Here is a 21,895-nt window from a genome sequence, read left to right as displayed (position 1 = left end):
ACACACACACACACACACACACACACACACACACACACACACACACACACACAAAAGTGAAGAGCACAGCTGCCAGAGTTCAGATCAGCCAGCATGAAGGTAGTTACAGCCCTAGGTAGTCAGCCATTGTGTCCACTGCATTCTTCACGCTTTCCCATTCATACTCCTCATTGCTTTCCACTGCCCACAAAAATAGAAGATAGGTACAAAGAGCCCCCAAAATAAAGACATAATTAAATGAACAAAAATATAGCCTAAGAGAACCAATTAAAATGATGAAAATCTTTAATTTTATTTAAGTATAATTGTACGGACACGTGTATATACAAATACAGATCTTAGGGGCAGGGTTCTTTTTTTTTTTAAACATTTTTAGATTCATATATTGTAAGCATTTCAAAAACAGCACTCAATGAATAAGTGCAAAGAAACTGCAAAGCAGGGCAGTACAAGCACAGGACCACACTGAGCTGGACTTTCATACCCAGATGCATACACAATGAGTGGCTTCAATGGGGGTGTCAAGAGTAAGCATGGAAAGCGGATTTCGCAGACTCATGGGTAACCTCCAACATGCCAGCATCTATTAAACTGTACAGACAATGGCAGCAAGCCTATTGTAGGGAGATTTGTCTCACATCCGAGAAGCTTGAGGGCGAATGCATGGGAAAAACTCAGTGATGCCAGGCCAGAAAAAAGATCTGCCCATTCACGGCTCCAAGTTAAAAAAGAAGGGGGGTGGGAGAGGAGGAAGGGCAGTAAAAGGGGAGAGAAGTGTGGAGGTTTGTACAGTAAAACTGGTGATTACAAAATCCAAGTATAATGAAAGGAGGGGAAGAGTTAACACTCTCTCCTACATCTCTGAAAGTGACAGAGCCACTGCTCTCACAAAGCAATGGATAAAATTCAGTTTTGAGGGGTAGGGCTGGGAATCAACAGGTACAAATACAACCATTTTCCTTCCATAATTATATAGGAAAGGAAACAACCTACTCATCTACTCTCAATACCTCCCAAATTTGTTTCTAGTTGTTTTGAAACCAAGTACGTATGTATCACACATGACACTGGCAAGATCCTTTCTGGAAAACAAAACAAAACAAAACAAAAACCTATTCGTGGAAACAAAATCAAAAGGAATAAAGAAAAAAAAAAAAAAAACCCAAACAACATCAAAAACCCAAACAAATAGAAGAGTTGTTATATCCCCAAAGCAATTTTAGAAACAAACGTGATACAAAAGAACAAAAACTAACACAAAAACCATGGGGCTCCAACATTAGACCTTAAAACACTGACGACAAAACATTGATCACCAAAAGTCATGTTTTCCAGGTCTTGACAATGTGAAGACTTGCAATAGATGAACGATTTCCAAAGATGAGTCCTGTATGCTGCAGTGTCATGGCTACTTGTCTCTCAGTTCTCAGCCATGATCACACTTGATGCTTCAAAGCTCTGTCTTGTAATCAACGCATGATTTTTATATCCTGAAAGTCTATTGTTCTCACTTACAAAAGACATAAGAATCAAATTAATACTTTATTATCAAACACTATATACAACAGAGGTTGCTAATAATACAGAATTTAAAGAACATAGCTTTAAGTTTTACTTGTCTTTCCTTCGCCATCCAAGTTAAGTACAGTACAAAACAATATTCTAAACTAACACGAAATGTTACCTTGCCTATTAAAGGATACACAGTATCCACTAAACTGACTGATCCCTATTTTCCCTGCTTCGCTTTGCAATGGCCTTGGCAGCCAGGAGGGCAGGTCACGGGGGTAAGTAAGCTGCACAGGCTGGGAGAATCAGTCCCCTGGGCTTGAGAAGGGGCAGATGGAAGGGACCAGAAATCTTTTAGCAGTTGGCACCATCATTTGCATTCAGGCCTCCAGAGATTTGCTTCCCAACACAAAACCCACTAGCACGTTCTGCTATGACTGGAACTGCCTGATGCCACCGTGTGCCAAACTGTCTTGTGGTCTTCCGGCCACCCCTGGCAGCACAGGGATCTGCTCTGCAGCTGGGTCACTCACACTATCCCTCATCCAACACCCAGCTGGGCCCTGTGATAACGTGAAGGGCTGAACTCCACACGAAACAGTACAAATGAAAAGAGTCTGCTGTGAACAAGCGTACATCTCAAACTTTGACATTATTTAGAGACATAGGATGAAAAATGAAGTCACCATTTCTACATAAGATTGGCACTGTTGCTATAACTGCCTGCAATTGCTATGAATCATTTTAATATGATTACTATCATGCAGTATTACCTGTACTCCAGTTAATAATCCAATTGATAAGGCGCATTTTTGATTAACCTCACCTCATCCTCTTTACTTGCTACCTGAAGGAAGCATGAATGTGCTTAACAAGCACATCCAAGTTAAAGAGCAAGAAGTACCAGCCAGACTGTAATAGGATGGTGACTTACCTCACTGTTTAGACTCTATCTCTTTATTCTGTGCCCTTAACAGTAGCGGAAATTTCCTACATTACTACCGTAAGCAAAGGCCCTGCAACACCAATCTTGTTGCACAATATCAGGCAAGCTCAGGTTGTAGTTAAGCATGCATAAAATCTTAAAAATCTTAAATTTATTTCCCCTTTTCCTTCTTTACTGAATAGTGGGCTGCTTACAACTTTTGTAAAGTTTTTCTTCATTAGAAAAGAAAAAAAAATGCTTACAAAATATTGTCCATTATTTGTACCACTCAGTTTTGTTACGATAGAGGTTTTTTTTCAGAATATAGAAACCCCTTGTTTACTTTGAATGCATTTCATGTTTTCTTTCACATTTAACATAATTATCACAGTTTTTGTCTAGAAACATTTTGTTTCAGTCTTTGCCTGATATTTCCCTGATTATGCTTAGCAGTTCAAATTTCATGGTAGCTCAGACAAAAAAAAAAAACCCAACTCTTACACTTCCTGGCAAATGACTTTTCCAAGTTCTACTTTCGCCAAGGCTAAGATTTCCTAAACAGAGTCACTTCCAATTCCATCAAACAAGACAGTATCATTTCCTACTTGCACCAAGGGTTACCACTTTTCTCACATGTTTAAATAGGACAAGCATATATACTCACTCTCAGCATAAAGTATATCTAAATAATGTATTTTCTATTCTAGTGGATTTTTAAAAAAATATTTTGTTAAGTCTTTGGGAGCCCATCTAGTTTATCTCTGGCTGATAAACACGTTTCCTCTACTTTTCAAACTGTGCTGGAAGGGGAAAAGACAAAAAATCAACATTTGAATTCGTATTCCACACTTCTTTTCTTTCCCCCCACCAAACAATGCTACTAGGTGGTCCTGGCTTCTGCTACTTGTGGTTTATTCCCATGACTGAGGAACTTGCAGGAGAGACAAATCAAGAGCACACTGGAGATCCTTTGTTCCAAAAATGATTCCTCTGATGTTCTCTATTAGCATGTATTAACACCCAAAGCAGCATCTAAGGTTCTCAGCTACTAAGTCAGTGCTGGGGAAGGTCACTTTATTCTCAAAAGTGCCTCTGCATTTCAAGAAAAAAAAATTAGCACCACGGTGATTTCTTTTAAAATAAAATAACCCGGTGTGCATTATCCCCTTAAAACGAAATAACAGAGGCACTCACACCCCCAGTGAAGTTTCCTAAATCTGACCTTGCCTGCTGTGTGCTAACATTTCTAAATACTAACCTCTTTCTCTCACCAAAGACAGCGTTTCTACTTGTGAGCAAAAAAAGGTGTTTCAGGACAATCCTATAAGAAACATTACCTTTCCCTTTCAGAAGCCTGCTCATTTAGAACTCCCGGAGGAAATGGTATTATACCTGCTATTAATATTTCCCCTCCAGTCCTGACACGGTGACACGGTGCCCTGCATGATCATCTTACAGTGCTGAATGAGAAGGCATAAATATTGTATTGGAGAGAAAAACTCTCCCAGGCTTTCATTCAGTTTGCTTATCCTCCACTGACTGTATTTGCCACTACTCTTCCTTGTCTACATTCGGATGACACAGTGAGCTAACAGAGGTGACTTCTTAAAGGAGAATGCAGAGGAAAATAAGAATCACTAGTGTCACTATTATAGTTTGGCATTTTCATTTGGAGTCCTTTTATTTGTATGGAGGGGTTCAGAAAGTCACAGGGTAGGTAGGGATGGGTGCTGAAGCTAGTTATCCCCTTCAAATTTTTGCTGAGTTCAGGCTAAAAGGGAGAAGAAAAGGGAAAAGGGAAAAATAATGATTTGACATCTGCAAAAACAATAAAGTCCCTTTCTTGGGATGAGCAGTTAGGCGGATCTTTGATGTTCCAAGACCCTGAAATTTTCTGCGACAGGTTGCTGGAGCATACTGTGCTATAATATCAAAAGCATTGCCAGGAGGAACAATAGAGTTGCCAAAAGCTGGATGGGTATCCTCGGTGTCTGTGCCGCGTTCTCACCACGGGATGGCTCGGCTGACTCATGTACGGTATCATCTGTTCAAATAGAAAGCATACATTCCAATGAGATTTTGCATCCTTAATAAACTCTCACTGAGCCGACAACTGTAAGTAGATTTCAGTGCCTTTATGAAATAGGGCAATGAACCTTGTGCTGTCATTGACTTTCACAACCGTGTAATACCTCATTATGTAACCAACTTGGGGCCAAGTCCTGCATTTCTTACTGGCAAAACTCCCACTGAAGACCAGAGCAGCAGAAAGTAAGACTGACTGCAGCAGACTGAGGAATGAAAGATTCCTCCTCTAATAAAACACAGTAGCTTCAGCTTTGGATGGCTCATTGGATAGCAATGTCAATAGCGAGGCAGCTAAATAAAAACACCTGATTTTCAGAAGGGCTTGAGAAAGAGTTGCATGTGATAAGAATTAATTTAAAAGTTAATCCCCTTACTGAGTTACGGATTTCAGCTTCTGAATGCCAAATGGCAGTCTAAAAGTGCAAGCATTTATTCCACTTTCCACTGAAGTTTTGGGGTATGCAGGGGATATGAGACATATCTCTCTCTCTTGAAATGGAATTCCAAAGACTACGACAGTCTCTGATTTTCAAACACACTTCCCAAACTCTCATAGGTGGCAGAATACTTTTTATGGTAGACAAAAAATACAGAATTAAATATGTGCTTATCAAATTAACAAAAATAAATAAATAAATAAATAAAACAGCTGAGTTGCAAAAGCATGCTTACTCCTTAGTGGAAGAAGAGAGCATAGTGGAAAATACTTGATGTTTGATGCTGAATGAAGATCTGTTTAAGTTTTTTTCAATTAAGAATCAGCCTTATAAACACAAGTTGTATCATAAAAAATGTAAGTACAGTCAGATTCAACTCCAGGGCTATTACAGGTGTGCTGCTTTTCTTCGCAAAATCCCCCATATCCACAATTATCTAATTTAAATATTTTAAGACTAATCTGTCTGAGACTTGCCATAAAAAGCCGGCTTTGAGTTTGAATATTCCTAGTACTAAATGAACAAATGATCTAAACCATTTTAGGAAGTGAGAAGTGGCCTCAAAATGCATTCACAAGCTATTTTAGGGTGCCTAAGTTTCCATGAAAATTAACAGTATCTCACTACTTAGTGTAATAAGCTTCCCCATTTTAAGAGAAGTGTTGACATACCTATGATATATCTGTCTCGTAGCTCCCATCTCAACAGACTGCATTGCCAGGATTACACTGGGTGATTGCACTGTGCAATCCCAATTAAAGGCACTAAGGGAAGAGGGAGTCACATCACCAGGATCACCACACAGCACTACTGTAGAGCCTCTCATGCTACTTAGCTTTAGTTAGGGACAAGCTCCTTTCACATTCTTGACACCAAGCACTGAAGCAAAGTAGAGCACTTTGCAGTATTTGACTAACAGGCTTTTCAGCCTCAGGCCAGTTTCACTGGGGGATGTACAGTAAACTGGATTAACAACCTGTCACATCTGGTTCAGTACTGATACTACAGTTGCATCAGGTTTATCAACACCTCCTCAGTGCTTTTAAGGCAAAAGTGTGAAAGGCAAGCTCTGATCATGTGAACATGTTCACATTTGCAAGAAAGAGACAATTAAATGTCTAGAAAGGGCGATTTAAGACCGCTAATTCTGGTGGTTGTCAGAACCAAAGGCTGTTTTGTATTTCACCTGTTACACTCAGTACACTCTTGGGGCACTGCAGTGACAATACAATACTTCACAGGAGCAGCTTCTCAATTAAAACATACTCTAAGAGGGTACAAGAAAAGGTACCCATGCCCTACAGTCAGCCCTATACCTTTCATATACGTTGAGTCAGCTCTGCTCAGTTTGGAAGCATACTCATCACTGATGAACTAATACTACAAGGGGAAAGATGTGAACTGTCTTCTGCTTTCTGCATCATTGATAGAACTGCAAGAAAGTCTGAATTTGCAGCACACAATGATAACAGTTTGTCCTAATTATATCCATGAGTCAGTACTAAAACACAGTAAGGTAGAACTAGTGTTAAGGAGCAATAAATCCCAATTTCCTTTAACTCTGAAGTATACTGGCACAACTGGAACATTGGCTACAGCTAAAAAAAAAATTAAAAAATTAAAAAAATTAAAATCAACCCAAAAGCGCTAACTAAAAAGATTAATTATTAAACTAAAAATACAGAGATCTTCTAAGATGCCTTTTTTTATACAGCCATTTGTCTCAAGAGAATTCATTTTCATGTAATATTAAGGGACTACTTTCAAGAAATCATTTGGGCTTTCTGTCAGTGCAGTCCCAAAGTCTCTTTGCACTCATATATTAGAGCACTCATTTTATCTGCGGTTCTCAAAATCACTTTACAAAAATGATTTTCCTTGGGGTGCAGAGCTGTAATACTGCACAATCTTTAGTGCGTAAGGGGAAGGACTGGGTTTATTCTGAACATTGAAGACAAGTCACAAATATGACAAAATTGATGAGTAAAATCTGGAAGGTCATTGCTAAAGACTGGGAATGCTAGCAGTAATTAGAAAAAATTAGTTTGACAGCCATGAATTTTCCAGATCACATAACTTTACATCACATGCTTCAGGTATAATTTTTCCACATATGCACAGCTGCAATTTTTGTTTAAGGGACAAGAGGGGAATATAGACATGGCCCAATTTCTTCAATGACTTCTGAAAGAAGAGTGATCTGTACAAATCTGCTTTCTACAGATTTCTGAACAAAACCAGTGGAAGTAGAGAAGTTCAAAAATCACACTTTTTTTTTTCTTTTTTTTTTTTTTCCCCAGAAGATTGGCAGCAGTAAGTAATTTGCTGAACATGACCCCTCTGCTTCCCCATTCTCCTGTATATTGTGGGAGTAGACAGTGGCAGGTTAGGGGAGAGCACACAAGTGGAAGGTGAGCTCCAGGGGCAGGTGAATTACTACACATTACACATTACACATCACATGCAGTGAGATCCACCAAGGCAGGAGTGTCTCAGCAAGCAGACAGAAGATCTGGGAATGGCAGATCATCTGATGGAGACTGGTCCAAATGACAATTCAAATAAACTGATGGAAGGAGTGCTACAAGCATAGGAGTGGCAACTTTTTGGTACTTGAAGCGTTTAGAACAGAAAAATTCTCTATAAGGCTCTTATTCTCCAAAATAACACAAATGGTATTTCACTTCAGACTTCAGGATTTTCCTTGTAGGACTGTGGTTCGCTGTCCTATCTGCTGCCTTGTAATGGTATGTTTCTATGATGTTGCTAGCAAGATGTAGCCACTCAACAGAAAGTGAGCGGTACTGCTGAAAAGAATATTTACTACTATGATGCATTTATTACTCAAGTGATCCCTTTTGCAAACCAGCAGCAGAAGGGATACAACTGAATTAACTCATGTTCACCAAATCACAGAGTGCAAAAGAGCGCACTGAGTTTCTAGATTCACAGTTTATCTAGAGACGGGATGATGATCATCATCCTAATGCCTCCTGTAGAAGGTGAGTACTTTTAACAGAAGTGCAAATGTATCTCTACTGTAAATGTATTTTCCTTGAATAGAGATCTGCTTAGAAAACGTCATTGATTCTCATAAGCAATATTTTTTAGAACAGTTCTGAAAATTCCATTTAAGAAAAAATAATAAAACAGTAGAGCATTCAAATTGGATAACTTTTGTAAGTCTTACTAATGCTTTTGCCTAAATAATAGCTTTTAGGTGAAGGATCAGCAAATAATAAAGAACAGAACACTAAGTTGGTTCACATGAAAGGGACAGTGCTTTCTCAGTAACATAAGAGAAAAAAAAAAAAAGCCGGGTAATCTGATCTTCAGGGAATGTACTACCTGTGTATCATGGGTGTATTTTTTTTGTGGTATAATTTGTTTATTTAACTGTTCATTTTAATTATTGAGGCTTGAATATAGCAACGTGTGAACAGCATGTTACACATAGACCAAGCAGGTAAGCGCTATTGTAAATACTTGTCTTACATAGCCACCTAATTTTAATGTCATGAGCCATCCCACTGAAGTTGATGAGATTATTCACACCCCTAGAATTAAACATGCTCCTATCTGTCATAAACTTGAGTCACACAACCATACAGATGCACTTCCCACACAGAGCCACACAGCTTGATCGTGAATGATAACACAACTTTGTCCTGGGCAGATAGAGGGCTTTATAAAAGCAAGCATTATTCTTATTATGAAAGGCAGCGTTTTAGGGAAATAAAAATAAATAAATAAATAAACAAACCAACCAAAAAAACTCAAGCAAAATAAAATCCCCCAGATCCATATCAAGGGTATGAATTCATATATAACAGCATGTATGTGTGTTTACGTATGTGAAAACAATACTTACCCTAAACAAATATATATACAAATGTATATAATTTTAATGGACTGATTTCTTACTTAAACACTAACTCTATAAGCTGCATGCCTGAGTCATGCACTAGCATTAAATAAGGAGTGGTTCTTTGAAAGTCTGTTGGCACCACAAAGCAAATGAAGCATGCCCACTGGCTTTAAGACTTTTGGCCCAGTTAGTACCATGAGTGGTCTGTCAACATGCTGGGTGTTTGGTTTGGATAGATTTCAGGATACTGGTGAAAATTTTATTCTGGCACACATTATATTTTACTAAGCTACATCAACCAAGAAAGCAACACTTTCCCTCCCTTGCATTAGATAAGGAGTCAGGAAATATACCACATGTGATATTAGCACTGCTAGAAACAAGCAAAAGCAGAGCAATTATACCATGCAAAGCATGCAAGAGTAGAAGAAAAGAAGTACTCAAGCACCAGAGGGACACACGCATTTGTTAAAAGAGATTCTCTAAGCATACTAACCTGCTGGTTCTAATGAATTTTCTACTTTGTCGTTAACATCGAAAACACGATCATGAACACCTATAGTTTTCATACAGCTGTCTATAACAAAAATAGAGATAACAGCCAAATATGTTAGTGAGACACCCTTAAACTCTGCACTTTCTGTTTTTTTTTTTTTTCCTCCTATCTTTTTTTTCTCTATATTTACTGTATATAATTAAGCATATTTATGCTTTATAGTCTATGGCACTTATCCAAATGCCAGTCTTCCATTGGTACAACAGTTTGAGAAACAACAAGTTAGCAATTGCCATGAAATTAAAACAAAGCTTTATGAAAAATGATAAGGAAATACCATGAAAATAATAACACAAATGCTGCTGTACAGAACAGATAAACAAAGTTGAACAGTAAAAAAAAAAAAAAAAAAGATTTACTACTGTTAACCAGACCACACAGTAAAGCATGCGCTACAAAGCCACCCTCGAAAGCTTATTCCAAGGAACTTACTTGCTGGTCGCACAAAGACCTTAAGCTTTAGACAGGATCTCCTTCCATTATCTGGGATCGCAGAAGCTGTAAATGAAGAAAAATGAGAGAGAAGTGAAAGAGTAAGAGAAAAAGAAAATGCATATGATCCTTTTTCCTACAGTCAAACATCCCTTATCACCCCTTCATTCAAAGAACTGGCTACATTTCAGTCTCTGCATGTAAATATTTCAAATGCGTAAAGTAGCCAGATAAGACAAAGGCAGTGAGAGAACTGCAGATTTTATTCTAATCCCTTTTTCGATTATTTTCATTAAAGAAGTGAAGTAAATGACATTCACAATGTTTCATTATCTCTTTTCACCTTTTCACACCTTTATCTCAAGAGATAGTTTAATATGGTTTCTGCTGTAATGCATGTGTCTACTTTGAAAAATTACACTTGAGAATAATTAAGATCACTTACAAGAAAACTGAAGTCCTGAAATGGTAGGACACAGACTTCAAAGCAAATCAAAAAGGAATGAAGGAGAACTGACAAAATGATGCTGAAGTTGACAACGTCAAAAATACAAACATGGACATAATTCCACTAAAGTAAAAATACACACCATTAAATACATCTATTAAATTCCACCACAAAATCAGACTCTGTATTCTTCCACTATGTGTGCCTTTGTTGATAAAATCCCTATTTTGTTTCAGACAAAATAAGATTCCCTGTGTTAACAGACATTCTCAAATTAGCTTATTCCTTATTTCTCTCCTCCCTCATCTTCACCATTCAAAATATCTCTTTGGAAGAATACTTACTGTGTGAGGAGGAAAGAAAAAAGAGGAAACAACATGCCTACCACAACACAAAAGCTCACACATATAATATTACCATAATCATCTACTATTTCCCAGGAACAACTGCTGCTGTGAAAACTTCCTTTCAGGATATATACTTACTTTAAAATACCTAATTCACAGGCAAACATATAAAGCCACTTGACTTGGGTTTCCAAATTTTTGCTTGTGAAAGACCATCTTTGGGTACATTATTTCTGCCTTGTAAAACCTTCAAAACAAATACCTGAAAACACTGCCTGAAGCACCTGAAGTTATTTTCATTTCATTGTGAAGTCTCGTCAAATAAAAAGCTAGAAACAGTGGCACAACAGTTGCTTTTTATAGAAAACTGAAATTATTGGAAGCTGTCTGGATTTGTGAAAGATGATTGGGCCAATAAGATGTTTGTTTTGTTTATGGCTATTTCATCCATTTTTATTTTTTTACTACATTTTACTGAAAAATAGCTGAAATCATTTACATAAAGACATAAAAACGTATGAACACACACTCTTTGTCTACAAGGCAAACTCACACTTGAAGGGCTTCTCAAATAACTTAAAATGAATTTCTTTAGAATTAGATGATGCGTTTCCAAGGCAGGCCGCAGCTTTTTCCTACCAAGAAGAACTAGCAAATTCAGTAGGAACACAAATAAAAGGAGCACAGTAAGAGTCAAATAGAGCTAATGCTTTTGTTCTGCACCTGTTGGGAAGTGCTTGAAAAATTGTTTCCTTCTTTTAATCAAAAGACAAAAGTGTGTTGAAATGATGCTCCCCCCTTCAAAATGACAAGCGGTTAAGAAGTGTTAACAGCTGCCTTTGCTGTAGGCTCTTACTAAATCAAAGTCAGAAAAACTCCCTGCACTGACATTTACAGTAACTGGTGTGTTATTTAGGGCACAATATTTGAACTCTGTGGTTACATTCAGGAAATTGTGTCCTTTCTGTGGCCCTTACTGAGTATATGCAACTGGCTAAATGCTTTGCTCAGACTAAACAGGCACTTGTTGATTTCTCAAAAGATAACTATTCTATTATTACCATAGTACTAACATAAAGGTGGAAACAACACTTCTAACACTAGTCAAAACAGAAAATATACAGTAATTTTATCACAAACAGCTCTTCTAGCTCAGAACTTCAGAAATGCATCAGGAACCACACTTATTCAAAGCCACATTTTTACTTTAATGTTTACATGTTGCCACTTACATCCACAAAATAAACGTGTTTGGGCTCACTGGTGTTTATTAGAACATGTTGTCAGCATTAGCACTGACTAGCTATGATAGCTAGGATCAAATAATAGTCTACCTATTATATATATATAAAGTTTATTATATATATATAAAGTTTACATGTGTATGCAATATTTGTACATACTTAAGAGCAAACAAGACCTGATGATTAGCCATGTTCTCTGGGAAAAAAATTCAAAATCTGCCCTCTGCTTAAACTTCCTTCTTCTACCATTCCTTACATAGCTTTTCATAGAATGTGCTGTATCACGAACCGCCGTCTTATGGCAAACCTATCAGCTGCATTTAATTAATCATCCTTAAAACTGATGCACTTTTAATGTTAAATGTGATAATGTGCTTTTTTCTTCTCTTAGGAAATTATGTACTCTAAGTGATTTATGAAAAATGGTAAGTAATAAAACTAGAAAGATTCCTCTTCAGTCACCGTGTTTTACTCCTTCACAGGGAATAATAATAATTAAGACAAAAAGAACTAAGAGATATTTTGTCCTGCTCTCACCTCTGCCTCAGTGACCAAGAACAAGATGATGAAGAGATACAGTGCAACCTCTTCAGCCTTCCTGAGAAATTTAAGACCTGTTTGCCAAGCTGGGTGACTGCAGTACCTTTTTATTTCTTCCCTTCTCTTTTTCATCTTAAAACAAAAACACTGACAGTACTCGGACTTACAAGTATTTCCCGTAAGTCCGTAAGATGTATCGCTCACAGAGTAGAGTCAGGTTTGCTAATGCCATCAATTCTGCTCCCTCACACATTCCAGTTTGTCATTACTGCTCTGTTCTCTTCCCTGTTTTGTTTATTTTGCAATAGTTTCACCACTGTCCTATGAAAAACGTGACTCTTAGATTATGACATCCAGTTTATATTGCCAACAGCTAGGGTTTTTTTTCTTCCTCTTTCAGCAACAAGCTCAGTATCTTTTAATTTTCTTCTGAATTCTAGCCATATCACACTTGCACTCTGCTAAGGAAAGCCAAGAGTGCTCATTAAATCTGTTTTTTCATAGCTAACGCCTTGAAACTTAAACCCAAGTTGAAGTAAAGTTCTATTCTTCTACATAAAAGTCCCTTTAATGACAAACTTTTGCTAAAGAGCACAAAACTCCCAATCAGGGTGACCTACTGGCCAACATTTTGATTAACAACTTTAGAGGAAAACCAAATGACCAAAACAACACAACACATAGGAAGGGATAAGCTACACATATTAGCATATTACAAAAAAAAAAAAAAAAATATATATATATATAAATTTGTTTTGTGGAAAAAAAAGAATGTAATGGTGTAGCTAGGATCTCAAAAAACTATGCTTTAAATGCTTTAAATGAAAATTCAGGAATCAATTTAAACTGAAAAATTCAAGTCTTTACTTCTAGACCTAAGGTCAGGCCTATTAGTATTAGCAGCATGTTCAGTGGTTTTATGTGTTTCATTTTCCAAGAATGATGGGTTTTCAATGCAATGGAGTCTTGTAAATTCCCTTAAACTCTTGCATACTTGCAAGAGTGAAATATTTCTGAATGCTATAAAGGAGAAAGAAACACCCTTTGCCTTCTAAGGTCTCTTAAAGCTCCTTCCCAGCTAAACTTCTCACTGCTGTTGTTATATTCAATTGAAATTAGCTATGCTGTAAGAAAATGTCCTTTCTTCACCTGTACAAAAGGAAATTTCATTCTCCTCTCTGCACAAAACCAAGTTAGCCTCTAAGGCTTTGGCATAAGGTTTTTCTATTTGTCCCTTTTAAAGGCAATATTAGCTATAAAATAGAGGCCAGCTCTGAGAATAGGAAATCTCTGATGCTAACAGAAACCGTTCCAAGTAACATTTTCAAAAATTGAAATTCCTGAGGAGAAAGAAAAAAAAAAAAAAAAAAAAAAAAACCAAATGAAATTTTGCTGTGTAACAAAAAGAATCCTTTGAGAAAAGATCCCTTATTAGGAGAAGAAGAGGTTATATCCTTTTTTCTTGATGAATGATATAAGAATTGGAAAGGTCTGATTAGTTTAGTTTGTGTCAATAAGAATGACTAAATCAGAAGAAGAATTCTGCAGTGTTGCTAGTTCCTATGATTACATTCTAATTCCTAGGATGTTTCGCTCCCTCTGCCCTGCGGAATAAAAATTTCATGATTCGGAAGAAATTCAAGTCATGATCTCTGTATTCTTGCGATAAAAATTCTACATTCATCAGTTAAACTAGAAAAAAAATACATAGACTGAACTACAGCACATAGGACTAGAGCCAAGCTGAAACTGAAAATGGCAGTAAATGATAATTAGAGAAGAAAATTTCTTTTCTCTGAACTGGCTACCATTTTTATACCCTGTAAGGAAAGAGAGTGAAGAATTATTCCCGCCTCATCTAGAGCCAAACCATAAATATTTCAGTATTTGTTAGCTATATTTAAATGTGGGAAAAAAAGAAAATCTGCCTCCCTTCGTCCCACTCACTCCCAAGCAGTTTTCTTCTACGAAACACATGGTACAACACTAATATATTAGATATAAATAAAAAATAAGTCCTCCTCAGGCCAATAAGGCTTAGCAGTTATTCAATAACTACTGGAGACCCACAGACAGAAAACAAAAAAGCAATACACGTAGAAAAGTGTTGGTTGTTTTTTTTTTTTCCTTTCACATTTTCAGTTAAATTGTTATGTCAAATTGTATAATATCCTTAAATGAATCAGAATTAGTTATTAATATTCCTCTCACTGTGTAGATTGAAAAAAGTTACTTTGTAACAAAGTAGGCTAATTAAAAAGTCAAGAGAAAGTATGAAAATTTTAAAAGTAACGTGGTTATCAGAACCTGCTAGACATATGACAAAAGCCACAAATAATAGTTTCTTTCTTGAGACAGCTGGTAGTTTGCCTGGCACCAATCTAAGGCTCACTTTCTACCTGAAGAGCAAGTTACTTGGATGCCACATATAAAAAGTGTCTTAACCATCCTATTTACTGATATTCACATTCAATCAGCAGTTTTCTCTGCTTGTCTCCTCATTCATTCTTAGCTTTCTAATTATAACATAGCGCCTTTTAGTGAAATGCAAGTGCTGATATAAAAAATTAATTCGTGAGTGCAATTCAAATCCTCACTTAACATTACAAATATATTTAATATTCAAGCCACAACCCGCTGTGGGCCCTATTAGACAGCAAAACTGGAACCATTCAGTGTACAAATAATGCCTCATTTATCTAAGTCACTCAGATGGCACCTTCATTTTAGTACAGGGGTTATGCTTGCAAAGGAGTATAATTTCTCTCACTATTTTGTTTTTCACGTTTCAATTACCAGTTCACTTGGAATGTTCTTTGAAGGATTATAAACCAGTGCCTGTGAAAAACTGTGGAGATAAGCCTGTTCATTTCTCTCTGTATTTTTGAAAGCTTGTTTTTGAAAGTGATTTCTGTCAGTTTCTCCTTAAGTGAATGTTTTATTTATTCTACTCTCTCCTAAGACAGCCAATAAACTGGGATGGTCCGCTTGTAGAGACGACCTAAGAGATCTCACAGAGATCGCTCTTCAGCTCCTTGCAAACGGACTCCTAGCAGCATCATCTATGCGCTACACAAATTCCTAGCAATGATATGTGCTTCCACAAGCACCAAACAGAAATATCAGTGAAATTGACAGAGAATTAATTTTGAGCTTTTCCCCAGCTCACTAAAAGAGATTCCATATGCGTGCAGCCAGACCAGACACTTAACATTGACTGCCCTATCAAAAGGATTGCACTTGCAGCTTTTGTCATCACCATGAAGAGAGAACCTGCAACAATCCCACAGACAGGACGCTGTCTGCTGTAAAGCAGAAACTCATGTTTATGCAGCCCTTCTGCTCTCTTTGTCTAGTACTACAGACAAACTCCTCAGGAGAAAAACATTTACAGCTGTGATATGCCTCCAGCCCTTTAAGGCACAATACCACTCCCATTATTCAAATCCAATATCCATGTAACCTTATATAACCCACAAATCATAATTCCACCAACTAGAAGTGTTTTAGCATTCAATATCCTGTGTCAGCTACACAGCTTTAGAAAGTTTTATTTTTAAGAACAGTCATCTGCTTCTTTCTTTGTAAAGAAATGAGTATGTGTGAGAGCATTAAAAATGCAGTTTTCTATTATGTTTGCCACAGGCAATATTTCTCAATTTGTGCAAGTGAAAAGGAAAAGTAGCCTATTAGTTGTTAGAAGAGCTGAGCCTTTCCCCTGTAGGTTTTCATGTGATTTACCATACAACACAAATGTATGCAAATTAGCCAGGTAAATGCAGAATTAGTTATTAATATTCCTCTCACTGTGTAGATTGAAAAAAAGTTACAAATTTGCATAAACGGTACAACTGAAAAAGTCAGCTAGAATTTAATGAATCAATAAAACACTCCTTTGTGTGCATACATAAAGTCAGACCCATAGGTATGGACAGGAAAGGGGACTTCAAATTTATCAATTAAAAGAGAAGCTATCTGGAAGGATTTACAGGTGATCTTCTTCCTTTGAGTGTTAAAACAGATAAATAGAAGTGCTATAGAAATCCCAGAGTTCACCAGTCCATGAGTTCAACTTAAGAAAGGGGTCTCTCTGCCTACCTGTTCTTCATTCCAACATACATGCAAAGCTTTGTTCTGATAGTGTAAACATGACTTCAGTCTGGGGAAATTTAAATATTGAGTATCCTCAATATTACTCATTCAGCAGATGTAACAATCAAACACATTTCACAAGTAAGCTATGACCACATTTATTTGAATATTTGCTATTGTCAAACATTTTGCCTATCATCTCTCTGTATTTAGCCATCATAAAATGAAATCGAAGGAAAAAAAAATTACATAGTATGTTAAAACTCAGAAATTTCAAGCTGTCAGAGAGAGAATCTCACCTGGAAATAAACCTTATCTAGACTGCCAATAACGATTAGAAAATAAGAAAAATTACCTACTCGATAAAACAAATGCATAAGCAAAACAAGGTCATAGCTAATATTTATACACTTATTGCCTAAAGCTTAACAGATGCAAAAGGACTACAATACTAGTGCTTGCAAATGAAGTTTTGAAATCAAATGTATTACAAGGGTACAAAAATGAACACTTTGGTTCACTCCTTTCTTCCTGCTCAACTGCATCTACATGAAGTGAAGCTAAAAGTAATCACACCATGTTTCTGTACTCTTACCTGTGTATGGATACATGTACACACATGCAGGGAGTGATGTTCTGAATTTTATGAAAAACCATAAAATCCAAAGCGTACAGTAATGGAGAAAAAGACCCAGCAAAATCTACATGTACAACTAACATGAAATATTCCTTTTATTTTTTAATATCTTTTGATTAATTCACTCTACATTTGCACTGCTATAGAAATACTGGGTTATTATGGCTTATAACATAATTGACTATATATTTCAAATGCCCTAAAAGTAGCCTAGCAAATGGAAATGACTTGTCAGATAAGTGCTATTTTAGTGAGTTCTTAGAAGAAAGTAATACATAGTTTCTGTGTTAGCTATTAATGCTGAATCAACTGTCCCACTGCAACCACTTGGCCAAGAAGAACATAATTTTTTCTTGTAGTTTATAAACAACTGCAGCTTATATATCTGGTTGAAGGCAGCACAGACCAAAAGTAAATTTCACATAAAAGCCACCAAAAAAAAAAAAAAAAAACAACAACAACAAAAAAAAACCAGGCATCATATCCAGCTTGAAAAGAGGTTTACACCATGAATTTCCAGTTTAATTAAGTGGGTACTAACATTCGAATATAAATTAAATAATCTAGCCAGCATTTTTTCTTTTAGGGGACTTAGCATAGCCTAGCCCTCTATGTATGTCTCAAAAAGTACCCTTAGCTGCTCCACATTTAACGACAAGACTTCTCTTTTGCTGGCCTGGCTGATGTACTTGAGTCAGAATTTTCAGTGTAGAACTTCAGAGAGGCCAAGGCCCAGCCCTTCACAACCCAGGGTACCAGAGGTGAGCAGATGCTTAGGGATCAGACAAGGCAGTCCGCATCCAGTCCAAATGTTTATTAGTCATACTATTATCTGCCCTACCAAGCTGCAGAGTCCACTTGAGTTCAGGAAAACACAAAATCATCTCAATGTGGTGCACACTACAGACTTCACAACAGGAGAATAACAAAGCACAAATTTTAGCTGAAAAAAAAAAAAAAAACGAAACCAAACAACAAAACAACCCATGAACCTGTCTGAGCCTCTCCTCTGAACAAAACCCTGGACCAGCACAAAAACCTACCTCAGAAATGCCCTGAAAAGACTTTTTTTTTTTTTTTCCCCCTCCATAAAAGTAGGAACAGTTACATTTGTTTATGAAGTGGGGCAAAGCTGTTATTTAGCTGCAGTCTGGGCTTCCTAGTGAATCTATCTTGCCAATGCCATGTTTCTCCTCATTAAAGAACAAACAAACCTCAGTTGGAAACAAATGAAAGACATATCCTGCTTTGAGTGGACTTTTAGTTGCACATAGCTCCTGTGAAATATAAGGAAGGGGAGTTGAAGAATAGACCATAACTGTTTGCACATTTTCAGGCCTTTCCTATAAGAAAGTTTCTCTTTTTGTAAACGCAAACTCTTTTACATACAATAAAATAAGGGCTAGCATTTCCACACTAGCATAATATAGATAGCTGATGTCATACTTTTCTATTGCAATAAACCAACATTATTATCAACTGGAATGAAAGAATAAAACCTCGGATCTCATTATTGCTTTCAATGGCTTAACAAAAACAAATACAGTTATTGTACAACATTAAGACTGTACTGAGAGTGAATTGCTAATAAAACAAGTTAATACTATCAAATAGAGCACTTAGAGAACAAGATATCCTTCTCATACTTTTCCTAGGCACTTCCGTGCTTTGATTTTCCCTTGGTATCACTAGAAATAAAATGTTTTTCTTCAAGCAGGCTATCCATTTTGCTAATTTCCATCTCTAAGAACTAGACGTAAGTAAATGCTTTGAAGAGACATTATAGCCTTGTTAGTAATTACCTCCTCTTTTTGATCTTTAAAGCAACATGTTCACCCACATGGAATTTGTGGGTATTGTATCATGTTACTAAACCTCATATACTTTAATTCACTTCATATTACCCATGTCTAGCTTTACCGCTGCTGACACTATAATTAAAGCTGAGATGAGCATTCCATTCTATTTCATTTTCATGGGCTTGCCAGCACCTTTAAAATATTTAGAAACATTTCTAGCTTCCCCGTCCTATGCTTGTAAATTCTGTCAGTTTATAAAAATAAAGAAGTAATTATGAATGCTGTATTGTGCTAGGAGTGCGACAAGTACAAGGACATGAAGTTACTTCTGCTGACTCACCTAATCAAAGCAAGAAACTTCTTTGTTTATGTCTTTCTCGTGGATGGGGAAGTGGGGACAGACATAAAGGCATAAAGGAAGACATCTATAAGAAGCTGCCTTAGGCTCAAGGGAAATTTGGAAAAAAAGCACAGACTGTGGGCTGTATTTTGTTGTTATTTAAAATGAAGAGGAACAGTGAGAACAGTGCAGGTTTGAACGTGTTTGAGTGCACATGCACATGCACGTCTGAAACTATGCAGATGCACTGCTTAGATAGAATACCATTGCTCAACATCTTTCTGATGGCCCTTTCCTGTTGGCAAAGGTCTAACAACAGCTTGGCAGAGCTTTCACAAAAAAATGCCTTTATATGCACAGTTGGCTTTTACAGAGATAAATCCAAATTTGAGCAGGATTAAAAACAGATATTAAGTAGAAAAGTTCACATTTGTAAAGCACATGATAGTCCAGTGTAACTCAAGCCTGTTTTTGGCAAATAAAAATTCTCAGGGCAGAGCAGAGATCTTCTGCTTCGTTACACCTACTATACTGGGTTCAAGGTTGTGACTGACTGCTAAAAAAAGATGCAAGCACTATAATAAGAACAGTTCATCTTTATCAGGTGAACTACCTTTTTGTTCAAATCACACAGGGGGACTACTGCACTCTGTCATAAGAGAAAGAAAATTGTCTGCTAGCCCTTAAAAATATTTCTTTAGCCTCTGGACTTGCCACATACATCTCAAAAAACTCCAGAACACATTAAGCTGAATTTTTCTTTTTAACTTCTTTCACTTATTTAGTTGGCATTCATTGTCACAGGTCCCACACATGCTCTGAAATATGTGTTTGAAAAAGCCCACCTACGTGAGTGTTGCTGCTGCCGCATCGAAGAAAGCTTCTTCCTCATCAGGAATAAAGAGCATCTTACCTATACTGGAAAAGGACTGTAGAGTGTCAGAGCTATGACTGTGGGAAAGTTTAAAATGCCCATGTGACAGCTAACTTTTCATTTTACTCTGCCACAAATCATTTCCTTCTGAGCTATTTTTTTCTTAAATTAATAAATACCACAGGATGTTTAGCCCTTTTTCCAGTGATCATTCCCAGATGAACTCAAAATTAGATATGTATGTGTTCATTCTTCCATAAATGGGATTCAAAACCCCATGTGGTTTGGAAACTAAAAGCAGTGAGTAGCCCTCCAGACTGTTCAGCAGTACAGGTACCTCACTGTCTTTTATTTTCCAGACTGCTGCAACACTTGCACTTCTCAGAACAGAAGCATTTCTCCACTGCTCTTCCAGAAAAGTCCTTGCTTGACACTAGGTCTTCCCAAGCAGACTCTAGTCTCATTTTTCATGCATGCTCATTTCTAGACTCATTTTTCATGCAACAGTTTTTGATCTAATCCAGCAACTCCTCACCACGAGCTTGTTCCTCTACTCTGTACTTGCTAACCAGCTAAGAACTTGCATAACTCAACTTTTGAGCAGCTTCAAATGGTGCCTCCTACGTGCATCTAAGACCATAAATACACATAGAAAAGATATGGGATAACATGGGACCATTTAGTTGACACATTCTTTCTGATACTTATTTCACTTTAAAGAGGTGGACAAAACCTCCATCAAATTAACTACTCTTAATCTCACAGCATCCATCTCTGCTCCATTTAAGAGCCTAATGTGGTATTTCCACACCTCTATCAGTAAATACCTCAAGACTGGTCACACTAGAGCACTCCTGTTAGTAAAGAGCACAACCTAACCATTTTCTGTATCCAGGGGGATCTGCTTATATTTGTATCTCAGTCTCTTGATAACCCATGCCAGAAATATCTGCATTAGATGCAGTTCTGGCACCTGTGCAAAATTGGGGTCAGTGTTCTGAATTTCTCCACAGAAGCCTGGATACAATCCCATTTTTTCTAGCTTGGAAAAGAGACATTGGAAATGCAGGTATTTATTCCTTAAGTTATTGCAATGAAACAGTGTTCAAAAGAACTCCCAGCAAAAAGTAACAGAAAACAACAGTCTGAGACCAAACACCTTGCTTTTGGATTGAGGGATATCAACAAATCTGTTTGACACACGTGTCCACAGCCTGCCTGTGCCTCAGGCACTGCACGCCTGTGAGCGGGCAGCGGGGCATAGTGCACCCTGTTGGATTTCCAGCCAGGACAAAAGCAATCCTGTGTCCATCCTGTATTCTCTTTCCAGGGCTATACAGAGCCAGTAGCAAAGGATCCTTCCCGTTCTGTGTTAATTTTTAAGATGTCTGTGAACTTGCAGTTCACTTTCTAGGGGTCACTGGATAATCTGTTTTTTAGCCAAGTCAGAGTGTTAGTGGTATACTCCCACATTTTTCTATTCTCCCCTTCTGAAATATCCTGCAGAGACAAGAACATTTTTTTTTCCTTAGATCAAGCTGGATGTTTTTTTGAAAGCCTATGAGGTGTGTAATCAAAGCTGGCACTGGAGCATCCTAATTACGAAACTCAGCAAGGAACTTTTGCACACATTTTGTGGACTTCATATTTCCCATTCACAGAACCTTCCTGCTGAAAAAGACAAAATCATGAAAAAAGTTCAGAAAACAGAAACCAGACCGACTGCAAATGATTTTTCACTTCTGCCTTATAAAACAAA

The 21,895-nt window shown here is 37.1% G+C and overlaps 1 protein-coding gene across 2 annotated transcripts in view; it reads right to left on the bottom strand.

Moving 5' to 3' along the window:
* Positions 1-261: 261 nt before the first annotated feature.
* Positions 262-21,895, bottom strand: part of EFNA5 (ephrin A5) — a 205,926-nt gene continuing 184,292 nt past the window's right edge. Inside the window, exons 3-5 of one of the 2 annotated variants that reach the window (XM_042823028.1) lie at positions 9,816-9,881; positions 9,324-9,404; positions 262-4,478 (exon numbers count right to left, since the gene is read on the bottom strand). In XM_042823028.1, coding sequence (XP_042678962.1) covers positions 4,357-4,478; positions 9,324-9,404; positions 9,816-9,881 — 269 coding nt within the window. In that variant the 3' untranslated portion in view covers positions 262-4,356. The remainder of the gene's footprint in view (positions 4,479-9,323; positions 9,405-9,815; positions 9,882-21,895) is intronic. The other variant, XM_042823029.1, reaches the window with a different exon arrangement.

The sequence above is a fragment of the Centrocercus urophasianus genome, unplaced genomic scaffold (genome assembly GCF_019232065.1).
Source record: "Centrocercus urophasianus isolate 14NV4802_14NV808 unplaced genomic scaffold, USGS_Curo_1.0 seq_21, whole genome shotgun sequence".
Lineage (NCBI taxonomy): Eukaryota > Metazoa > Chordata > Aves > Galliformes > Phasianidae > Centrocercus > Centrocercus urophasianus.
Note: the sequence above shows the minus strand (reverse complement) of the source record. Positions and strands in the feature narration are given on the sequence as shown.